Source organism: Malaya genurostris, chromosome 1, assembly GCF_030247185.1.
Source record: "Malaya genurostris strain Urasoe2022 chromosome 1, Malgen_1.1, whole genome shotgun sequence".
Taxonomy (NCBI): Eukaryota; Metazoa; Arthropoda; class Insecta; order Diptera; family Culicidae; genus Malaya; species Malaya genurostris.
In genome coordinates, this window is record NC_080570.1 from 113,115,979 (window position 1) to 113,141,552 (window position 25,574).

Genomic DNA, 25,574 nt, shown 5'->3' on the forward strand with positions numbered 1-25,574 from the left:
AACGCTATTTAGCATGAATTTTATTCATAGAAGTAACGGGAGCGCAGCATTGTCAGCAAGTCACGAACACACAGTAGGAGCAGAGTTCGAATAGAGGTATTCTGCGCTCCTTTACAACTATTGTTGCTTTATCATTACAACTATTGTTGATCACAGCACTTGCTGCTTTTATTAATGATATTACTCCACCATCACGGTAGTGCCGAATAAATTTCAAATACATCAGAACTATTGATCCACTTATCAACCACCCTACGCACACTGAATATTTTCAGAAAGGTTCAGTTTTTGTTCATTGGCGAATTTATTCCTCATGTAATCTGCAAAGGGTTGAGATATAGCGGCTATGAAAACCCATTTCCCTAAAATCTTCTGTTCGAGGATCATATCAGATATATTCAATGTGCGAACTTGTGTCTTAAATATCATCGAGAAGAATGTTCGCTAGTGAACTTTCCAGAACTGATTGTTTTTGCCATGCGAAATCAGTTCCAGTGAGAATGGCGCTGTCAAAAAATCAGCACTGAACTTTTCTGCAGTGAGTTTTCTGTTCGATGATTATTTTGTCTGAAAATCACTTCTGAAAAAAATCAGTCAGATTTTCGAAATTTTGTTTTTTCCCAACACTGGTGCTAAGTAGACATAAACATTTAATATTCTTACGTATCGTCTTCGACTCATCAGTGCATTAGCAGTTTATGTTATGTTTTTACTGAAATACCGATAAATTGTAAAGGGAACTCTCAAAATGTAGTCGTCATTTAATCACATTTTCCATTTGATAAAATTTCAATACAGGAATCCCACTGTCGTTGTCATATATGCCACTCGGGATAAGAGTAATAATAAATGAAGTCAACTTTTGCCATTCACAACTTTTCCATTTTCCGCTTCTCAATTTTAAGTATGGCTGATGTTTAAAAGCTAACAACAGTTCTTTTATACCTGATGTTAGAACCAGTGCGGTAATACTTCATTTCAATCGAATATTATTAGATGAAAATTAAATTTATGGCCGTTGACTGTCAGCATATCCCTTCTCATTCATTTTACTTTTGTTGCCGAAGCTCCCAGAATTCATCATGAATTGAATAACCGTACCTAGTCACTTGAAGTTTCGCTTGCTCAGTTTTTAGTGCCAATTAGTCTACCTGTTTCATTGTCTTCCTTGTCTTCACTGTGGGTAGTGAGCAAGTGCGAATGAAAAGGCATAAACATCAACTCGATAACCAAAATTCTCTCCGACCATAATGATAAATAAAGGGTGGCGGTTCTCATTTGAGTTATCAATTATTACCAGCAAGTTAAAATCGATAATTTCGGCTGTTTGAAATGTTTTGAGATGTGCTCCGAAATAATAAAAATGAAAACTGAAAAAGGGAACAATTAATTTATATTTATTTTGTAATTAATATTTCAGTTATCATGACCTTTCATCTATTATTTTGAACCGATTCGAATATTCATATGAATCTCACTTGAATTGTAAGAGATATTTTGTTACTTCAATAGATAAACTGACAGCGGTTAAACTGAGCTTCGGTAGAAAGAGAAACGAATGAAGAAGAGGATGATGTCCATTCGGTGCGACAGCGAAGGTTGTGTGTTAGAATGTGAAATTTACTGCAGTAGAGTGATCGTCAGTGTGTGCACACATTCGATTTCAACTGAGATGAATGAAGTTTTACAGCATAGATTAGAACTATCAGTTGACAAAACCATTTGCAACAACCTTTATTGAGAGCAGAACTCATTACCTACATCGAACACTGTAAGAAGAGTCCTAGCAATTCCTATGATTGTCACATGCGAACATATAAATTGTCATATATCTTTATCGAGCGATCAAAAGGAATTTAATCCCATCTAATCATTTTGCGATTTCCAATTTGTCGTGTATTGAGTATTTATTAAAAGTTAAACTAAGTTATTGATAATTTTACGCCATGGCGAATCATGCGAATCATTAGGAATCATCGGTTGTACTGCGGTCCGGCAGAATTTTCAAAAGTCCGTCAGCTTCTTCTAGGCCCGAAAATACCGGGCGAGGCCAGTGCAACCCTAAGAAGATGCGACTTCCCTTCAACGAAAATTGACAATCTTTCAAGATTGGTAGATTGACATGCATCGAACAGTTAACATTCAAACAACACATCAATCGCAATGCTACTGAATCTTCCCGATGCTTTGGGCTCGAAAAATTCAATCGTTATACAGAACATTTCTTTGAAATGATATTCTTGTCTTATATGACATTCTCGTTTTTCTGTTTTATTCACATCGAACAATGTTATTCAAGAAATTTCTTATTTTTCTATGATGAGAGTAACCATTTATTCTTTGTTTGCAAAAAGATGCACAAAACAAACTTCTTTCAATCTTTAGTGGAGCACAAAAAATCGTAAAATTATGTTGACGATGAAACAAAATACATTTCATTGAAAATAAATACGAGACTTTCTTAGAACTTCCCTCCCCCTTCGTACATGTAAGTAAATTTGTAAGTAATCGGCCAGTTAAAGTGGAAAATCCCTTTTCATTCGGCACGTCAATTTAGACATGGCACTTCGGTGCAAAACAAAAAGTTTTATGCAAATATCAGAAACATTATGTCTGCTTAGCGGTTCAAATTTAACTGCCGAGTTTTGCATTAAGTAGTTCAATTTGAACTGCTAAGCAGTGATGAGTCTAAGACGAAACGTAAACAAAATTCAAAGCAAAATTTTTACATTACATTCCATTTGTGGCATTTGACCTTTCTGTCTCAACAGACTTCGCAGACGATTCTTAGCGTTCAGAATCATTAGATGGCTAGTACTACGATCCTATTGATACTAAGAATCCTTCCCCGTCGGGGTTCGAACATAAGACAACTGTCTTGTAAGACCAGCGCCCCATGCATTGAACCGCCAACCCGGGCTCCAGCGAAATTATACATGATCCTGATTTTAAAATGGAACTATTGCCAAAATAGTCTGTTCTGAATTATATTCTCGCAACAAAATGTTCAATAAGGAAATATATATTTATCTAACTGTTAATTCATGAACATAAGTAATCATCGACTGCAAAACATGTTCATGAAAAGAAAAGGGAAGTTCCGCAGTAGCTGTCAAAATAAACGATGATAGGCTTGTGTTTGCAAATTGATCTTTCCGTCATTGCTGGAGCTGATTTATTTGATTATAATCAATGATAAATCAGTATTCATGCAAGGCAAGACAACATACAAATGGAAGAATCTTAAGGAGCAATTTAAAATCTTGGGAAAACTGCCCAGTCGTAGAGTTAAACTCTAAAATAAGGAACATAAATTTATATGGCAATTATTGATTTTTTGAAAGAAGATTAATTGTCTGACACTGTTGGTTGTCTTGCACAGGGATCGGGAACCTGTGGCTCGCGAGTCATATTATGCAACCTTTTGTATAAAAGTCTATGGACAAGGGACAACTTCTTATGCTAATTTTATCTATTTTACTAGATGAATTAAAAGGGTTGACACTAGAAAATATTTGTAGCCTCTTCAAAACATTGATACTTTTTTACCCTGGTCTGGGAGAATATTTGTATCGTTCCAGTGGTAATCTATCCTTTGCTTCGAATGTCGTTTTTCGACAATAACGAACATTTTTATTTAGCTTGAAGTATCACGAAACACTGACTGTCATTCTAACGGCGTTTTTGTTTATTGCGCTGAGCATATTCGTGCATAATTCAAGTAGCAATGAATGAAGTCAGTGTGAATCAGCGAATACAACGAAGAAACTTGAAGGATAAAATGCAACTTTAATCCTACTAACGATATTATTGTATAGCTTTCAGTACAAACTTCCTTTGGCAATGAATCGTAATAGTTATAAAAGCATGCGAAAATCTACCCGATTCTGTGACGAGCGCAAGATTGGTTTGCTATCTAATCAAAATCAAAGAGGATTCTAGTTTCCGGTTACTGCAAAAATTCAACATAATATTAGACTAAAAGGACTAGACCCTAGATTCCATGAAACGTAACCCAACAGAGATCCCGAAGAAAACCTGACCGAGTGACAGTTCAATTTTGTTAAACCGAGACCCGTAACAAATCAGAAAGCAATCCGTGCAATTTTTCTTTCAACGTATACAAGTGCACGCAGACTCACACACGCACACAAATTTTATATACATGGTGAATTAATTCTCTCTCCCATCCTTACTTCAAATTGCTGATGTTCTTAATGTTCAGTTTGGCATCCAGTTTGAGCGTAATTTTGTGTATCTTGCTCAAATGGATCCGCATGTCGTAGCTGCGCGAGAACGAACGCAAGCATACGGGACATTTGGTTTTCCCCGAGTGCAGATCCTTGTGTAGGGTTAAGGACATCGGGTGCTTGAAGCCCTTCCAGCAGATACTGCAGCGGAAACGGAGCTCAGCGTCTGGAAGATAACAAGAGAGAGAGAAGACCACAGATTAGACGCTGGTCTGGCAATTGAGCGAAACATTTGCCGTTTGAAATTTGAATGAGGGGACAAATACAACGAATGAAGAAATGTTCAGTAATCATCATGAGCAGTTTGAAATCTAATAGTAGCATAGCTTCGGATAAGTTACAGGATATTTCAGTAATTAATTAGTACCTAAGAATTGATTCGAAATAACTAAGCGTATGTATTTTCGAAAAATTGAAATACTGAAACAACCTTGGCTTATCTTTGGCTCTCTTTGTAAGAGACTAATAACTTTGACCCTGACAAGGTTAATCACTGATGAGAAACGAAAATAGAATAAATAAGTGAGTGATCCGAGTGTCAAGAACAAATGTTCCAAAATCAAGTTTTACGAAATAAAATAAAAAGAAAACCGCTAAAAATATACTATGAAACGAATGAGCAATTCAATCTATACATATACTGAAACGTTTACGTACCGAACTAGTCCCGGATCGAATTCACGTTAGTTTTTATTCTATTTTCCTTCTCCTTCTCTAGCACTCTATACTGGCCGGGAAACTCCACAAATATTTTTTTTCGCACTCATATTCACTTTTCGCGACTGCTTAGTAAGCATAAGAAATAAATCCAATTTTATATGAATAACTGCCAAAATTTTGAACATTTGAATTGTAAACAGTAAATGAATGAAATATAGAACAATGAAACTTGCGAAAAATTATTCCCAAACACACTCGACCGTTTTGCCTTTCTCTGCAGTTAGGGTATAGAATTGCTGGAAAGCCGACTTTTAATCGGTGATCGTGAGACCCCTAGTGTTATAGACCATTCGACTCAGCTCGACGAGATTGGATAATTTCTATGTACCTTGCATATTTTTTCTATTTCAAAAGATTTAGATAAAAAAAATTGGAAAACTACTTTTGATTCATTGATCAAATTAATATATCAAATAGCTGTCACTTCCGGTTTTGTCCCGGGTTGTCGTATATTCGAGCCCCGATCTGGATGGATTCTTAGTGTCAGTAGGATTGTAGCACCAGCCATGCAATGGTTCTGTATGCTTTGAATCGGTTTCCAAGCCTATTGAAACTGAAGGTCAAATTCAACAAAAGGAATGTAATAACAAAGCTTCCGGCTCCAGAGATAATGCTACAGGCAGTATTTTCAGTGCGCTAAATTTTCTCGGTATTGCCTGAACAGATTTCGAAAATCTTAGACGCATTCAAAAGCTTTCAGCTAATCTGATAAGATCACAATACCCATGACGAATACTTTTTGTTCCGTAGATGTAATATTGTAGCATACATGTTTTAATGATACTTTTTGATTGGAAAGAAAAAGGCAATAAGGACTCAGAAAAGATTATCGCTAATTTAGCAATCCTAGAGATGTGGAAACCACATGTCAAAGTGTCTCGATTAAACAGTGTTAAAAAAAATCGGTGATTCTATTTTTCATATTTACTTTGTGTGACTTCATATCGCAAGAATGAACAGTTGCACATCTATCATTTATTTTTAAAAAAAAAATAACGTGAGGACAAGATAAAACATGTTGTTTTTATTCAGCAATCAGGATTCAGGATCAGGAAATTAATTGACTCAAGTAGCATGTTCCTCCGGTTATTTGTAGATTTGTACCATTAACGGGTTATATACAAAGTTGGGGCTCACAAAATTAAAACTGAACTTTTGCATACTCTGAAAGTACATATTTCGAGAATATCTGTGTAATATTCCATCCAGAAAAATAAATCTTCGAAGAATTACAGTGAAAGTATCTCAAAAAATTTATTCGCGGATTTAAATTTTCATCGAATTGTTCGTATTTACAAATATGTGTATTGAACTGTTACTTTTTCAGTAAAAATATTTCGTTTGTATGCAATGCAGTTTTGTTTAGAATTCTGAACCTCAAAAATCGATATTTGTCAACATCAGGGCAAACATCATTTGGAAAACTCAATATCTTTATAAAATCGACTTCGGGACTTGAATTTGAGATCGCGTAACTTCGGAAATTCGCGCAGGAAGAAAAAATCGCAAAATCGAAAAAAAAAAAAATTTTATGCCAAATGTCTTAGAAATGTACGAAACGTCCAGATCTGGTATAATCTCAAACAAAAATTTGGAATTTAGAAAAAAATTCAGATTTCCGAAATCGAAAACTCTTAGAAATGTCTTAGAAATGCATAAATAGTCGAGATCTGGTGTAATCTAAAAAAAATGTTTTGGAAAAGATCGAAAATTTTCTAAGTTTCATGAGTTGACTTAAAAAAACGGAATACACCAGATCATGACGTTTCATGTATTTCTAAGACAAAACCGGAAATCCGCGTAAAAAACCGCTTAACTTCGGAAATCCGCATAAAAAACGCACAAATCAAACTCTATTACGAACTCGATTTTGCGCCTCAACTTTGTATTTAACCCCTTTAGTTTGTAAATTCTTGTTTACGCTAGTAGGCCAAACATAAGAGCCAGCGTTTGGCTCAATCAGGCTACTTTGACAGGTGCTTTCGCTACATCGACAGGGTGGCTCATTTGGCAGAGCTGTTCCACGGTGTGGATGAGATTAGATGAGTGGAATTCTATCTTTGGATGATTTCATTAACCTTTCGTTTTATTTTTCATTTAGCGGAAGAATTCAAACCATGATCAATTAATATTTGAACATTTAATATACTAAAAATCACTAATTTTAGAACGAGTCTCAGTTTCTCGATTCATCCCATCTATCAAAACCATCAGTTAAAGTTAAATCGTCCATCTCTGTTCTAAGCATTGCAATCCTAAGGATTGTTTCATGGAGTTGAAAAAAGAATTTTCCATATTGGTTTATGCGTAATTCGATGAATGATCAATCAATCAGTGAAATAGTTTGGAAACCTTGACAACGTTTGTGCTTAAATATTGGTACAATTTACTTTTTTATTTAGGTAACTTGCTGGAATTCATTTAATTTCGGCTAATCAGTACATCAGTAGTTTATGTTGAACTGCTAACGCCACCTAACGGTTGAATATGAACCGAATGATGGAATTTTTGAGGATTATCGTTTCAAGTCACGGTCTTTTTTTCTAACCAGAGACCAGAATTTTTATTTCCTTCATTTATGATCGCATGCCTCACCGATTCACATTGGACATTGCCGAAAAATCAGGATTAGTCCTTTGAGATTTCTAAGGGTGTTTAGAATGCTAATTGCTAAATTACGGAATTTAGAACACAATGGTTGTCCAAATTTAAAAACTTTATAAACCCGGTCATACTTATGCATTTATCAAAAACACATTTCCTTATAAAACACTTAAAAACTTGCTATCGACAATCAATTTCACTTGTTTGCTCACTCAACCCAAGTAAATTGACGCAAAGGAAGTTTAACTACAATGCAATTTCAATGCGATTAATGTCAGGAATTTGAAAAGGATATCACAAACTCGAAAAGAATATGCCTGTTCACACGCAAAGTGAATGTAATCAAAATTTTCTTTCTTCTATCTTGTTGAAGAAACTGATCAAACATCCCGAATAAAACATACTCATAATAAAATTGTAAAACGTTACTCACCTTGTAGCAAACTCGCCTTGGTTTGTTCATCTGTCGCTCCTTGGAAAATCCTACCTGAAAATGAAAACCGCAAACATTAAATTCAGATGTACTAGTTTTGCGAACCAGAATCGCAGAAACTCACTCATATCCATGTCCGAAGTTTCCATTTCAATACCGTCCTGATTCATATCCTCATCGTCTTCGTCCTTGTCATCCATGTTTTCGCCGACCAGTTCGTAACTTTCTTCTGAGATAAAACAAAAAACGCAAACCATATTTTACAACAAACACAAACGGTGCCACAAATCCGATTCGATACAAACCTTGTATGTAGGACGTGTTGTTCGCACCCGTAGTATTAATGCCCTCACTGCAGTCGATGTATTCCGGTATTTCCATCTTCAGAGTTGCCCCACTGGCCTGCGCTGCTTCCACATAAGTTTCGACTGAAAGAATAGTTAAAACTTGCATGGACGGTCCACATTATGTCTTACACTAAGCGATAAATACCTTGTTCCTGTTCCTGTACTCGATGCTCGTCCGATTCCGCTTTAGCCGTTGTAATGTGATACGTTTCCGTCGAGGTTTCGTAGATTTCCGTGTCGCCAGATCCCGCTGCCGTCCCCTGCGGTACTTGAGACGTCACAACGGTCGTAGTCGGGCCACCCGATTGGTTTGGAGTGGACGTGATGATCTGTTGTACTTTTATTTTCTTTTTCTTCGGTTGACTGACTACACTTTCGACCACTTCCTGCAGGGTAGTGGCTTGGGTCTGCTGTTGCTGTGGTTGTGACTGCTGTTGGTGCGTTTGAATATGCTGCTGTTGCTGTTGCTGGGGTTGATGTACTTGAACTTGCTGTTGTACGGTTGCCGTCTGCTGGGGTTGTACCTGAATCTTGGCAGCGATCGTCTGCTGTTGGGGTTGAGAAATCGGGACGGTGATAGTGGCTCCGGTAGCAGCCAAAGCCGGCATTTCGGCGGGTGTAGCTTTGATAATGGTTTTGTTCAAAATCTGGGGAGCTGTTTGAATTTGAGCCTGCAGTAATTTGGCGGGCTGATGTACGATGGTGGAATTTGACGGCAGGGTCAGATAAACGGACTCGGCCGTCGTAATCGTTGCTTTATCCAGCAGACTTTGATTCTGTGTCTGAATGATTTGCTGGGCTAACGACGACGTTGCCTGCTGGGTCTGTTGCTGCCTCGTATCGCCACTGTTGTCGGTTAAACCCCGAATCGAAAGCAGCTCAGCCGTATGTAGAAATGATGGCAGCGATTCCTGAACTACGCTTACCTCTCCCTGGTACATAAACTCTACGATCGACATCAGGTCCGAATATTTCACATTCTTGAATATGATCACCGGATGTTGACAGGGGTTCTCTTTGAATATCTCCTTGAAATAGGCGCTGCATGCTGAAAGTAAGATCTTGTGTGCCCGGATTTTGCGCCCCTCACAACAAAGCGTAACGTCTACGAGATCTTCCTCGTAGCGAAGCGAATCGAACGCACCGGTTATGTAGTTGGTGTAGTTGTTCCAACGAAGTGAAAACTGCTGAGCCGACATTGCGATGCCGATGCCGGGCTCGAACCGATTCTGCGGTGGTGAATGGAAACAAAAAAGTTTGGTATTATCTATACTGCGAACACAGATAACTATTCTTATCAGATTGACATGAAGTAGGTTGACCTGATGGTTGTTTGTCTTATGACCGGTCATCGGAAAAAAAACTAGGTGGGTAATGTTGGTGACTAAACTGGGTAACGCGAAAACGTCTGAATATCGAAAATCACTCCTATTAGTGAACTGTTCAAGCTTCCAAATTATAACGTTGCAGAGACATCGAAATTCGTTTAAAGTTCTTGAAGCAATGTCTTGGCATTACATTCCTTTTGTCATTTCTGTTTCAACAGACTTCGCAGTCGATTCATAGCGTACAGAATCATTGCATAGCTAGTACTACGATCCTACTGAAACTAAGAGTCCTTCCAGGTTAAGTTTTTAGAAGAACCGAATTATTCAACTTCTTAGCTAATGAACAAGTTTGAGTGCAATTTACTTGAATGCAAAGGTCCTGTTGCAGAATATTGTTGAAAATAATTGCCACATTTCGACTGGGGCTAACAAACGGAAAACAACATAAAGTACCTTTTTAAATACTGCGTTATGATACGTTTACAGTCCATGAAGCGGCGCTAACGAGAAAATATCAAACAGTTTGTTGGAGTCAATTTAAGGTTCAGAGAAGAACTGAATTGATTGGAATAGGCTCAAATCGCCTCTGATTAGTTTTTTTAATATTCCTTCAATTCAAGCTTTAAACAGATATCCCATGTCAACAAAAACGAACATTATAATAGGCCCGCTAGTAGAGGATTGAAATATCTATCGTATATCTGGATTCAAGCTAACAACATACCTTCTGATTAAAATTGACCCGGACTAATCCCGGATTGTATCTACATTTAAACCGTACGCGTAAACCCAATCGGTAAAAAAATGTAGCAGAAGTATTCAGTAAGGGTCGTGAGATTGTAGAAAAGTTGTCTCAGGCCACCTCTGTTAACGACGATAACATCGAAAAAATGAAAGATATCGTGCTTGAAAATCGTCGTGTTGATTTTTGTTTATTTTGAGGAGCAGGGAAAATCCCGATGGAGCAAAAATTTGACAATCTCTCTCTCCAGCAGGCACAAAACCTCTTCATCTTTTGTATCAACAGATTACAATGATTCAACAGAAACAATAAGACTCAACACTAACAATTAAAACTAAACCTATAACCCTATAACTAGTTGATGACATCAATCATTACAGGGCAGCAATAGTGTTCTTGCTTAAACGACCCGAGAGAGAAGAGAAAAGTGGATAAGTAAATGGATGATGAAGGTAGGTGGAGGGGGTGGAAAGTAAGCGTGGGTTAGAATCGGCATGTAGATCTAATTAGTGACCGAAAAGATGGTGGAAGACGTAAAGCTCTTGGTAACGCGAAAGACGAAACCCAAGAGCTTGGAAGCCTTTGGAATCACATAATCGATGTGACTTTTGAAGCCCAGCTTGAAATCAAAAATAATACCCAAATCTTTCACGGAAGATTCACGTTTCAGTATATTGTGCGAGATACTGTAGTCGTAGGCAATCGGCGAGCGTTTACGAGTGAACGACAAAACGGAATACTTCGAGGCATTCTGATCCATTCTATTATCATGACCCCAGTTTTTTTTTTTTTTTTTTTTTTTTTTTTTTTTTTTTTTTTAAATAACTATTTATTGGAATATGAGTTAAAATTAAATTATTAAGATTTAAATTGGGTGTTCAGCCACAAGTGGTGACTTTTCAGCCCTGTTATATATATATATATATATATATATATATATATATATATATATATATATATATATATATATATATATATATATATATATATATATATATATATATATATATGATTTGGTTATTACCATGAAGACATCATTTGCTTCCGCAATTCTGAGATTTTTGTGTAGGGAAAATTCTAAACCTACTTGTATTGTGTAATGGGGAAAAGGAACTTATATACTAACTTACTAACTAATACAGAGAGCGAATCGATTCAATTGAAGATTGCATCGATTTTTGTCGGAATTTGCTTATAATATTATGTGACATTACATCTAATGGTTCTATAGGGTGATTTTTTAAGAGCTTGAGAACTTTTTTAAACAATAAAACGCATAAAATTTGCAAAATCTCATCGGTTCTTTATTTTAAACGTTAGATTGGTACATGACATTTACTTTTTGAAGATAATTTCATTTAAATGTTGACCGCGGCTGCGTCTTAGGTGGTCCATTCGGAAAGTCCAATTTTGGGCAACTTTTTCGAGCATTTCGGCCGGAATAGCCCGAATTTCTTCGGAAATGTTGTCTTCCAAAGCTGGAATAGTTACTGGCTTATTTCTGTAGACTTTAGACTTGACGTAGCCCCACAAAAAATAGTCTAAAGGCGTCAAATCGCATGATCTTGGTGGCCAACTTACCGGTCCATTTCTTGAGATGAATTGTTCTCCGAAGTTTTCCCTCAAAATGGCCATAGAATCGCGAGCTGTGTGGCATGTAGCGCCATCTTGTTGAAACCACATGTCTACCAAGTTCAGTTCTTCCATTTTTGGCAACAAAAAGTTTGTTAGCATCGAACGATAGCGATCGCCATTCACTGTAACGTTGCGTCCAACAGCATCTTTGAAAAAATACGGTCCAATGATTCCACCAGCGTACAAACCACACCAAACAGTGCATTTTTCGGGATGCATGAGCAGTTCTTGAACGGCTTCTGGTTGCTCTTCACTCCAAATGCGGCAATTTTGCTTATTTACGTAGCCATTCAACCAGAAATGAGCCTCATCGCTGAACAAAATTTGTCGATAAAAAAAGGCGGGTGGGTAATGTCAGAGACATAACTGGATGTCGTGAATACGAAAACAAATGACATGTTCCTTAACACTTCCGAATATCAAATAGTTGATCAATTGTATGAATTATGCAAGCATTCCCCTTTTCCACATTTTTCGCAAAAACAAAGAAGGCTTCACTTGATCTCGATTACTGTGAATTTCACACAGCGAAAAGTGCAAGAATCTAACCAAACTGTTCTACATTTGCACTAAACTGAGGATATTTTCTTTCGATTTGCGAACAACACATCCTAATAGTTCTTCAGAAAACTTTTAGAGCCATTAGAACGGCTGATTTTTTATAATGCTTTCCAACGATGCTTATTCATCCATCGAAATGACTGGCAGCTGTGACGTAATCACTCTTATCGGAAGCGAAACTAGCTTTGCAAACGGCACAAAATACATCTGCTCGCATTGGCGATAGAATCCAAACTGATTAGATTTTTGTTAGGAGCTTTCTTTTACGTGATTTCGTTTGTAGCATTTTCACTAATGGGCGGTCCTAACGGCTATAAAAATAGTCGCATACAGAATATTAATGTCGATTATTTTATTTCGCATTTGCAAATTTATTGAAAAAAAAAACTATCAATATGCTGTAGGGATTCATTTCCAGCATTCAGAAGGGACAAATTGCGTAATTCTCTACGATATTAAACTCGGAACATTTTTCGCAAAAAAAAGCTTCACTTGATCTCGATTACTGTGAATTTCACACAGCGAAAAGTGCACAAATCTAACCAAATTGTTCTTGATTTGCACTAAACTGAGGATAATTACCTGCGGTTTGCGAAAAACAAATCCTAGTAGTTCTTTAGGAAAATTTTAGAGCCATTAGAACGGCTGATTTTTTATAATGCTCTCCAACGTTGCTTTTTCATCCATCGAAATGACTGGCAGCTGTGACGTAATCGCTCTTGTCGAAAGCGAAACTAGCTGTGCAGACGACACAAAACACATCTGCTCGCAGTGGCGATAGAATCCAAACTGATTCAATTTTTGTTAAGAGTTTCCTTTATGTGATTTCGTTTGTAGCTTTTTCACTAATGGGCGGTCCTAACGGCTATAAAAATAGCCGCATACAGAATTTTTATGTCGATTATTTCATTTCGGATTTGCATAATTTATTGAAAAAAAACTATCAATATGCTGTAGGGATTCATTTCCAGCATTCAGAAGGGTCAAATTGCGTAATTCTCTACGATATTAAACTCGGAACATTTTTCGCAAAAAAAGGCTTCACTTGATCTCGATTACTGTGAATTTCACACAGCGAAAAGTGCACAAATCTAACCAAATTGTTCTTGATTTGCACTAAACTGAGGATAATTACCTGCGATTTGCGAAAAACAAATCCTAATAGTTCTTTAGAAAAATTTTAGAGCCATTAGAACGGCTGATTTTTTATAATGCTCTCCAACGTTGCTTTTTCATCCATCGAAATGACTGGCAGCTGTGACGTAATCGCTCTTGTCGAAAGCGAAACTGGCTGTGCAGACGACACAAAACACATCTGCTCGCAGTGGCGATAGAATCCAAACTGATTCAATTTTTGTTAAGAGATTTCCTTTTATTTGATTTCGTTTGTAGCTTTTCCACTAATGGGCGGTCCTAACGGCTATAAAAATAGCCGCATACAGAATTTTTATGTCGATTATTTCATTTCGGATTTGCAAAATTTTTTGAAAAAAACTATCAATATGCTGTAGGGATTAATTTCCAGCATTCAGAAGGGACAAATTGCGTAATTCTCTACGATATTAAACTCGGAACATTTTTCGCAAAAAAAAGCTTCACTTGATCTCGATTACTGTGAATTTCACACAGCGAAAAGTGCACAAATCTAACCAAATTGTTCTTGATTTGCACTAAACTGAGGATAATTACCTGCGGTTTGCGAAAAACAAATCCTAATAGTTCTTTAGGAAAATTTTAGAGCCATTAGAACGGCTGATTTTTTATAATGCTCTCCAACGTTGCTTTTTCATCCATCGAAATGACTGGCAGCTGTGACGTAATCGCTCTTGTCGAAAGCGAAACTAGCTGTGCAGACGACACAAAACACATCTGCTCGCAGTGGCGATAGAATCCAAACTGATTCAATTTTTGTTAAGAGTTTCCTTTATGTGATTTCGTTTGTAGCTTTTTCACTAATGGGCGGTCCTAACGGCTATAAAAATAGCCGCATACAGAATTTTTATGTCGATTATTTCATTTCGGATTTGCATAATTTATTGAAAAAAAACTATCAATATGCTGTAGGGATTCATTTCCAGCATTCAGAAGGGTCAAATTGCGTAATTCTCTACGATATTAAACTCGGAACATTTTTCGCAAAAAAAGGCTTCACTTGATCTCGATTACTGTGAATTTCACACAGCGAAAAGTGCACAAATCTAACCAAATTGTTCTTGATTTGCACTAAACTGAGGATAATTACCTGCGATTTGCGAAAAACAAATCCTAATAGTTCTTTAGAAAAATTTTAGAGCCATTAGAACGGCTGATTTTTTATAATGCTCTCCAACGTTGCTTTTTCATCCATCGAAATGACTGGCAGCTGTGACGTAATCGCTCTTGTCGAAAGCGAAACTAGCTGTGCAGACGACACAAAACACATCTGCTCGCAGTGGCGATAGAATCCAAACTGATTCAATTTTTGTTAAGAGATTTCCTTTTATGTGATTTCGTTTGTAGCTTTTTCACTAATGGGCGGTCCTAACGGCTATAAAAATAGCCGCATATAGAATTTCAATGTCGATTATTTCATTTCGGATTTGCATAATTTATTGAAAGAGACTATCAATATGCTGTAGGGATTCGTTTCTAGCATTCAGAAGGACCAAATTGAGGAACTCACTACGATATTCACCACTTTTGGAAACATTTTTCTTGAACGATTTGTTGTACAGCAGCAGCTATTTTCTTCTCTTCCTCAGAACGCGTTCTGATTGGCTGGTGTTGACATGGGTCAAATGAGATAGGTTTTTCAATAGTGTACTATTGAAATACTTCAATGCTCTTGCTATACACGTTTAAGTTGAAAAATTTCGATTCTATTGGTAGTTAGATTATATAAATCCTTCCACAGATCACTGAGCTATGAGCTTTCAAAATACGAGAAAGGCAAACGCGCCATATGAATTATCCTCTTTGATACTCGTTTATACCAAACATTTCAGAAAAGTTTAATTTTGAACTATTTGAGATTATGTCACACAACTGAAAATTTTATCATAAAATTGTGATCATATTTCCGATGGCATGTAGCAAAAATTATGTTGATTCGTTAGATACAACAAGAGATATTCACGATCAAAAACTTATCACTCTCTCAGAGGGTAAATTTTGAAAAGGCACCCCATAGTAAAGTAAGTCGTATTCACGACAAAAGCGGATTTTCCGAATGGACCACCTAAGACGCAGCCGCGGTCAACATTTAAATGAAATTATCTTCAAAAAGTAAATGTCATGTACCAATCTAACGTTTAAAATAAAGAACCGATGAGATTTTGCAAATTTTATGCGTTTTATTGTTTAAAAAAGTTCTCAAGCTCTTAAAAAATCACCCTTTATATTTGTGAGTCTGTGTAACTCATTTGTACTAAACCAGGGAGGACGCTTCAGAATCATTTTCAGAATTTTATTCTGAATCCTTTGAAGCGTTTTCTTCCTGGTGGAACAACAACTTGACCAAATTGGTACTGCATAAAGCATGGCTGGTCTGAAAATTTGTTTATAAATTAACAACTTGTTTTTTAGACAGAGCTTAGAATTTCTGTTTATAAGAGGATATAAACATTTAATATATTTATTACACTTTGCCTGGATTCCTTCAATGTGATCCTTGAAAGTGAGTTTTTTGTCATACGTTAAACCTAAGTATTTAGCTTGATCAGACCATGTCAATTCCAAGCCATTCAATTTGAGAATGTGATTATTGTTTGGTTTTAGAAAAGAAGCTCTTGGCTTGTGAGGAAAGATAATTAATTGCGTTTTTGCTGCATTTGGTTTAATTTTCCATTTTGACAGATAATCACTGAAAATATTTAAACTTCTTTGTAGGCGACTGCAGATCACTCTTAGATTTCTACCTGTGGCTAACAGACTTGTGTCGTCACAGAATAGCGATTTCTGACAACCAACGGGTAGATTTGGAAGATCAGAAGTGAAAATATTATACAAGATTGGAGCTACACTCGAACCCTGCGGAACACCGGCTCGTACGGGTAGCAATTCAGATTTACAATTCTGATAGCTAACCTGAAGAGTACGATCAGTTAAATAATTTTGAATCATTTTGATCAAATAAATAGGAAACTGGAAATCAGACATTTTTGCTATTAAACCTTTGTGCCAAACACTGTCGAATGCTTTTTCTATGTCTAGAAGAGCAACTCCAGTGGATAACCCAGAAGATTTATTTGATTTTATCATGTTCGTTACTCTGACAAGTTGATGAGTAGTTGAATGTTCATGACGAAATCCAAACTGCTCTGGTAAAAAAATTGAATTCTCATTTATATGAGTCATCATTCTTAACAAGATAATTTTTTCAAAAAGTTTACTGATAGAAGAAAGTAAGCTAATTGGGCGATAACTTGATGTTTCTGCTGGGTTTTTATCAGGTTTTAGGATAGGAATTACTTTAGCGTTTTTCCATCTTTTTGGGAAGTAAGCTAATGAAAAACACTTGTTGAAAATTTTAACCAGGAGTCTCAAGGCAACATCGGGAAGATTTTTAATAAGAATATTAAAAATTCCATCATTACCAGGAGCCTTCATGTTTTTGAGTTTCCTAATAATTGATTTAATTTCATCAAAATTCGTCGCAATAAAGTCATCTTGTGATAACACTTGGGTTGAAATATGATCATACTTCAGTGAGACTTCATTTTCAATAGGACTCACAACGTTTAAATTAAAATTGTGGACACTCTCGAACTGCTGAGCTAGCTTTTGAGCTTTTTCACCATTTGTAAGAAGTATTTGATTTCCTTCCTTGAGAGCAGGAATTGGTTTCTGAGGTTTCTTAAGAACCTTAGAAAGTTTCCAGAAAGGTTTAGAATATGGTTTAATTTGTTCAACTTCTTTAGCGAAATTTTCATTTCGCAAAAGAGTAAATCTATGTTTAATTTCTTTTTGTAAATCCTTAACTATGTTTTTCATAGCAGGATCACGAGAACGTTGATATTGTCGTCGACGAACATTCTTCAACCGAATGAGCAGTTGAAGATTGTCATCGATGATAGGAGAATTTAATTTAGTTTGAGCTTTGGGAACTGAAAGATTTCTAGCTTCGATAATATAATGATTCAAATTATCAATTGCTGTGTCGATGTCCGCAGAATTTTCTAAAATAGTTTCATGATCCACATGATTTTCAATGTGAGATCTGTAATCCAACCAATTAGCTTTATGATAGTTGAATATAGAACTAATTGGATTAATTATAGCTTCGTTGGAAAGTATGAATGTTACAGGAAGATGATCTGAGTCAAAATCAGCATGAGTAATCGGTTCACTACAAATGTGACTTTGATCTGTTAGAACCAGATCAATTGTAGACGGGTTTTTCACGGAAGAGAAACAAGTAGGATTACTGGGATGAAGAACTGTAAAGTAACCAGCTGAGAGTTGATTATGAAGTATTTTACCATTACTGTTATTTTGCCTACAATTCCACTGGACATGCTTAGCATTTAAGTCCCCTATTACGAAAAATTTCGATCGATATCTTGTAAGTTTTTGCAAATCGCCTTTAAAGAAATTTAATTGTTCGCCGGTGCATTGGAATGGCAAATATGCTCCAGCGATGAAATAAATTCCATGAATGGTTTCAACTTCGATTCCCAAGCTTTCAATAACTTTAGTATTGAAAGAAGGTAAAATTCGATGTTTAATTTGCCGTTGGACAAAAATGGCAACTCCACCATCAATTCCAGTAAACCTGTCAAATCGATGAACCACATAATGTGGATTACTTTTCAATTTTACATTTGGTTTAAGAAAAGTTTCTGTCACAATGGCAATATGAATTTTGTGAACTTTGAGAAAATTATAAAATTCATCTTCACTCGATTTCAAAGATCGAGCATTCCAATTTAAAATATTCAAATAATTATTTAACATCACTGTTAAATTTTAAATTCATTATAATATTATTTGCAAATTTCCATCCGATTTGAAATGCTTCAAAAAGTGATGAAGTCGAATTCATTTGGATGATCATTTGAAAAAGTTGATCTTGTAGGTAGATCATTTTATTTTCAGTTATATCGCCTAAATCGACTTCATTTAAAGAAGCGAATGGCATTGAAGGAATATTTGTAGGTAGACTGTCATTAGAAGAAGATGATTTGGCCGGTCTACCTATTAATAAATTGTTTTCGTTAGAAGAAGAACTGCAAGGCGGTCCTGTGTTTTGATTATTTACATTAGAAGAAATAGGAGATAGATTTCTACCTAATATACCAGCATAACTGACATTAGAAGAAGATGATGACGAGGTCGATCTACCTGTCAATAAATTGTTTTCGTTAGAAGACGAATTGGCAGGTGCCTTAGAAGAATTTTCAGGTATATTCTGTAAATTTAAGGTCGTTGATTTGACTTGTTGTCTAAGCGAACGAGCGTTTAAAATTTTTTCCCTGACAGGACATTTCAAATAATTGGATTTATGATTTCCATTGCAATTTGAACATGAAAATTTATCAGTGGTTTCATTCATTGGACAAACGTCTTTCGAATGCGATTTACCACAATTCAAACACCGTATATCCATATGACAATTTTTGGTTCCATGACCGAAGCCTTGGCAACGACGACATTGCGTTAAGTTAGCAATACGATTATGCCGTTTATAATGTTCCCAATGAATTTTAATGTGGGAAATGAAACGTACTTTTTCTAAAGTTTTCAAATTGTTTACATCACTTCGATTGAAGTGTATTAGGTAAAGTTCATGGGAAATTCCAGAGCGTGGTTTAGAAGTACCATTCGCTCTTTTTTTCATAAGTATTACTTGGGAAGGGGCAAAACCAAGCAATTCTTTTAGTTCATTTTTAATTTCATCAATACTTTGATCATTTGATAATCCTTTCAAGACAGCCTTGAAGGGTCTGTCTGATTTTATATCATATGAATAAAATTTATGAAGTTTTTCGGACAAATATCGAATAAGACGTTCGTAATCTTCCAATCCATCCACCAAGACTCGACATTCTCCTCTTCGTCCGATTTGAAATGAGACTTTTACTTCCGGGAGAAAAGTAGTAAGCTCAGTACGGAATGCTTTGAAGTCGGAAATCATCACCGTCACTGGTGGCATAGATTGATGTTTCTTCCCAGAACGACAAGCGTCCATTTTGGGAATTTTTGAAGAATTTTCTTCTATGTCGCTACAATCGGATTCAGGAAGAATCTCGTAAATATTGTTAGACGGCATAGGATCAACGGAAGGGAAATCCGTCCGTTGTCTTTTATTTTTACATTCAGATTCTATAAGATCGTGAATGTTATTAGAAAAATGTTGAATAACGGATTGTGATTTATTCCGTATTGAATTATTTTTAGCCTTAGGCTTGTTGCCTTTCCGGTTGGACGCAGGCATTTTTGAAATTAATGAAATTTTAAATTAAATTAACTAGGCTAAATTAGTCTTCGATTAGACTCCTAGCTAGCCTTAAAAAAGGCTGATTAATTTCTTAGTCACTCTAATATCACTCTTTGTATCACTTAGTCACTCTAATATCACTCTTTGTATCACTTAGTTAGTGATTCAGGTAGCCTTGAAAAAGACTGAAGCCTTGAATCAATGAAACTCTAGGTAGCCAGAAAAAAATTCCAGGAGCCAAGAGCTATACGCGTGCGGTGCGAACGACTGTTCAACACCGACTGATCATGACCCCAGTTTGTGAATATGTCCGAAGGTGACTGTAAATATATAGTGTATTCTAGGTAAAATAGCTTGAAGTCGTCTGCGATAATTTGGATAATTTGGGACATTTCAATATGAACTTGAGATCATAGTGGTAGAGTAAAAATAAGAATGGTCCTTGAGGGACTTCAGACAACAATAGGTAATATAATCAAGTCTCCGATTTTCCCAAACATTTCGTGACCAATTAGGTATGACTGGAGCCAATTTAGCAACGATGCACTGAAACCAAGTTTATTGAGTTTAAGTACTGCTATTTGGTGGTTTAGTTTGTCAAGGTTGCAGAGAAATCAGTGTAGATTGGGTCCCCCTGTAGGCGTGCTTGTAGAGATCGAACTATAAATTAATTGTAGTACAGTAAGTTGTTGCAGTTGATCGTTTAGGCATGAATCCGTGTTGAGTTTTTGCTGTTGTGCTTTATGAAATCTAGAACTATAGTTTCAAATAATTTAGATACGGCGCATAGTGCGGCTATACCACGATAATTAAATACATCGGCTGAGAAAATAAATATTTTCCAAATATTTGGCAATGTTCCTGACTTAAGAGGAATATTGAACAATATCGACAGTGGAATTAAAACTCTTTGAGCACTTTTTCAAAACTAGAAAAATATCTTTATGGATCGACTCAGCACATTCTAGTTGATGTTTTGGGTATGAAACGAGTCAAAGCCAAGCTTGTACCGAAAGAAGTAAACGCGCCGTCGCATTCCAGTATGATTGTGACTAAATTTTTGGCCAAACACAGAACAAAAGTCATCGCTCAGCCACCTTATTCGCCAGATTTGGTCCCCTGTGACTTTTTCCTATTTCCAAACGAATGACTCGATCGAGGACATACGAAGTAGTTCGCTGAACGAACAGAAGCCTATTTTGAAGGCGATGATGAAGAAATGTACTAAAATCTGAACAACAATGTTTTTTTTTATTTGATGCAGTTCAAGTCAATTTTGATCAGAAGTTATACGATATTCTTTCAGCAACCCAGAACAAAATTCCTAAAACGGACGCTTTGCCGCTATGGAGAACCAGCAACAATCGATGGCTGCAATTTCAAAGCATTTCATACTGAGCTTTCTCCGCTCCTTCCGTAAGTGAAAGTAAAACATTATAAATGGCATGATAACAACACTACGATCCTAATACAATGGCGCCATTACCAGGGCTTCGACTATGGTACAACGAACGCCGACCCGCCGTCGGAAGCGCCGTCCAATCACTAATCGGAAAACCTATAATCCAAGTGTTTCAGGCCGTTATGTATTTCAACCTTTTAAATTACTCCCAGAATAAGACGAATCAAAAGAAAATATGCACAATTGAAATCATGCCAGATGAAAATTATGCCAAATGAAACAGTATATATTTTTTATTTTATGCCAAACGAGATTATGCCAAATAGATTTATGCCAAACAAAAGTTATGCCAAACAAAGTTATGCCAAACAAAATTCGGCCAAATAACGTACACCCATGGACATATGCTGTTTAATTGTGGTAATTCACTTGCAAACATATCTGTTCAATGATCGAAATCCTCAGACGAATTTTCATGCTCTGATTGTGATGGAGAACCTAAATTCAATTATTGACAATGTCAAGTCAGACCAAAAAAATTAAATTATCATCCAATAAAATCTAATTTAACATCATTAGATGTACATATACCTATAATTTAACAAAACCTATCTGCTTCCACGCCTGGCTCTTCTAAAACACAATTTTTTTCCTCTAATGTATTCGCTAGTCAATAAACAATTAGTACATCCATTATGAGATCCCATTTTTGAAATGTTTATGATTTGAATCCATTGATGAGCAAATAAAAATGCGGATACTATATACTAAGCATATCTCGTGGAGTAACCAGAAAAATAATCAGAAAATAGGAGTTCTTAAAAATTAACTATCCGCTAGTTTTTAGCCAGTTTCATTTCCGAATAGCCCAACTAATTTATCTTCTATGAGAAATTCTTCCACAATTGATCTAGTTTTAGAAGATCGATGTCACATTTGTATTCAACTGGCTTTGATTCAGATCATCTACCAATAACATTCAGGATTTCAAATTAAGCAATGATTAATTCTATTAAGTCGTTTTTGCTTGAAGCAAAAACTAACCCAGTTCCAACCCAAAACATTTAACAGCTGTTGGGGTAAAAACTGGGTTAGGTTTGACATCAAGCAAAAACATTAGTAATAAAGGGTGATTTTAAGAGGTATAAGCAAATACAAATAATAATACCCCTAGGTACCACACAAATGCATCGCCAATGATTGGTTCAACAAATGAACAAGTTAGCCTAGCCTGTTCTTCCGTTCAGTGTTGACAAAGTAGAGCAAGCAAAAATGTTTTCAATTGGCAACATTACTTGAAGTTGCTGTAGTTCTATTAGTTTTGTAATTTTCGTATTGTCTATTTTTCTAGTATATGGATTATGAATTGAAGCTATCACAGTATTCCACATAAATGTCTCGGGAATCCGTCGATCAAACTTCTCAGTCCATGTATTTGGTATAAGTATAGGATTTGATATTCAAAACAAAAATTTGAAAAAATTGATGAAATTCTAATAGGAATCGATAGAACGACCAGTATAATTTTATGTTTGAAGATGATTTCATACAAATGCTGGCCGCTTTAGATGGCTCATGTGTAAGGTCCAATTTTAGCATTGCGCCACTGGCCCATAATCCACACCAAACAGTGACTTTTTTTAGATGCATTGGTAGTTATTGCAATGCTTCTGACTGGTCTTCACTCCAGATGCAGTAACTTTACTTGTTGACTTATCCATTCAACCAGAACATTCGCTGAACACAATTTTTCGATAAAAAAGTGGAACTTCCTCCAACTTTGCTAGTGGCCATCCATGATTAAAATATAATTCAAACGACGATTTCTGATTAAATTATAGATTAAACTGAACAAGTTTGCTAATGACACAAGACACGATTCCCGCGTGATCTGTCCAAAGCAGTGTTGCCAAAAGGATACCAGCAAAAAAATCACCCTTTATATTCTTTATATTCCCTTTACAATCTTACAAACCAGTTGTCGTATGTTCGAGTCCCGATCTAAAAAGGATTCTTGGTGTCAGTAGTCAACAGAAGATCAAATTCCACAAAAGGAATGTAATAGCAAGGCTTTGCTTAGCTTCCTTTATGTTCCCAGTCCACAAGCAATGCGCTAAAGGATATAAACGGTATACCACGGTATTACTTCACTCAGTTCGAAAAGGTTATACTGACATCAACTTTCAATCACTGCAAGAAATATATAGTCGATACTCAACACGGTTTCATGTCTAACCGCTCTACAACCACGAATTTAGTATCGTTTTTGTCTTGTGACTAATGCAATGACTAACGATTCACAAACGGACGTTATCTGTACAGATCTCTCTTTCGCTTTCGATATAATCAACCACGACATCACGGTTGCTAAATTGGACAGGCTTGGATTCAGTTCGAACATTCTTCGTTGGATACAGTCATACCTTTTAGTAGTTTAAATTGATGTTCACACTTTCGAAGAGTTCCTCGCATCATCCGGAATACCACATGGAAGTCATCTCGAACCGTTAATATTTTTACTGTACTTCAACGATGTCAATTTTGCTCTGAAAGGTTCTCGTTTATCGTTTGCTGATGAAGTCAAGATCTACCACATCATCCGCAATCAGATCTGTATAGACGTACCAACTTCAGTGCGAACGATTCTGTTATTGGTTTGCAGAATTAGTTCAAAGGTGTATCATCTGGGTAAGTTTTTTAATGTGTCACGAAGCAGAGTGAAAAATAAATGAATAAATAAAATATGCTTGACGTCAATGTTCTAAACCCGAATAATTAATATTATGACGACCATTTGGTCTGTGTGAAATATTGAAGTTATCGAGTGCTTGCTTGAAATTCAACCTAAAGTCATGTTACGTTGCCAATCATGTGTTGATTATTTTGACTATTATAAGGATTATCGCAAATGGAGTTTTAATTTGATAAGTGATGGCAGTCCTTTAAATATTCTTTTTGTCACAATTTAGCAATAGTTAGCAACAGTATTCATCTTGGCAGCTAAAATTACCAAGCCACATTATCCTTCATTGAACCAATTATTATCGAAAATATTACAAGCAGCGTTTCTTTAATTTCCATTTGTATCGCATGTATAGCAGTTATAATACATCGCTGATATCAACAAAGTTCTAGTTATTCCCATTTTTACAGAAAAAAATCGATAAACACCATTCATAACAAGAGTCGCTCAAAAGAAATGACACCAGGCAAATAAAAAGTGCGCACAACCACTCAAATTCAGCCAGTACCGAATGAGGAACGAAGAAGCAAAAAAAAATTGTGCGCTTCGAGAAGATGGATTCCACTCACGAGCAAACGCAAAAGCGATGTGGCTCAACACTCCCGCCGCACGGTTCCCCCTCTAGGAACCCATCATTGCATAGGCTTGGTAAATGCTGCTAACGTTCGACGATGGACACAAGACGGGGTATGACGCCGAGAGGCGATAGTGAACACCAGCATAGTGCGGGATCCTCAAAGCACAGTGAAGAGGTTGAAAATTACTGCTGTTTCAGCTCTTGTTAAAGCGATCGAACTTTAACAGCATTTTACGCTCAAACCAACATCGTATACTTACCAATATGCGTTACAAAATATTCCGTAACCTGTTAGATACACTTTAACACTAATTTTTGCAGGAAATACACAATATTTGCACTAATTTCCAGCATCAAATGAAATTGCACTCACGAGTCACTTGTTTGTGGCATCAAAGGTAGAGAGAAAATTTTCCTCTTTTCGTGAACTAGTCGAGCAGCGTCACACAGCTCAGCAAAATGAGCGCTTTCGTATAGCGCAACCGAGTACTCTGATAGGGCATATACAGGGTGTGCATGTAGCTCAATTTTCGACCAACAGACAAATTTCTCCCCTCTAAGAAAAAAATGTCTACCAATACGTTGAACAGTTAGTTGAATTCTCGATTAACATTAAAAAAGGCTCCAAGTGAAAGTAACAGTTGCTCTTGGATTACTTTCTCTTTCATTTATTACGGTAAATTCCAGTAATTTGTACAGCTTCTATCGAAAGTTGATGGTTTTTGCTATTGTCCTATTTGAAGTGTTAGATGGAAGGATTGCTGATTGAGCCGTAATACTCGAAAGAGAAAGTAAACAAAGAGAAACTCTCTTTT

General features: G+C 36.2%; 1 protein-coding gene across 5 annotated transcripts in view; it reads right to left on the reverse strand.

The window, feature by feature from the left end:
- Positions 1 to 25,176, reverse strand: part of LOC131425429 (transcription factor GAGA-like) — a 49,326-nt gene extending 24,150 nt beyond the window's left edge. For 3 of the 5 annotated variants that reach the window (XM_058587341.1, XM_058587344.1, XM_058587345.1), the window contains exons 1-5: positions 25,020 to 25,176; positions 8,500 to 9,583; positions 8,313 to 8,435; positions 8,132 to 8,236; positions 8,008 to 8,061 (exon numbers count right to left, since the gene is read on the reverse strand). In XM_058587341.1, the coding sequence (XP_058443324.1) occupies positions 8,008 to 8,061; positions 8,132 to 8,236; positions 8,313 to 8,435; positions 8,500 to 9,553 (1,336 nt within the window). In that variant the 5' untranslated portion in view covers positions 9,554 to 9,583; positions 25,020 to 25,176. Of the gene's footprint in view, positions 1 to 4,196; positions 4,417 to 8,007; positions 8,062 to 8,131; positions 8,237 to 8,312; positions 8,436 to 8,499; positions 9,584 to 25,019 lie in introns of all 5 variants that reach the window. The other 2 variants (XM_058587346.1, XM_058587342.1) reach the window with 2 other exon arrangements.
- Between the last annotated feature and the right edge of the window lie 398 nt (positions 25,177 to 25,574).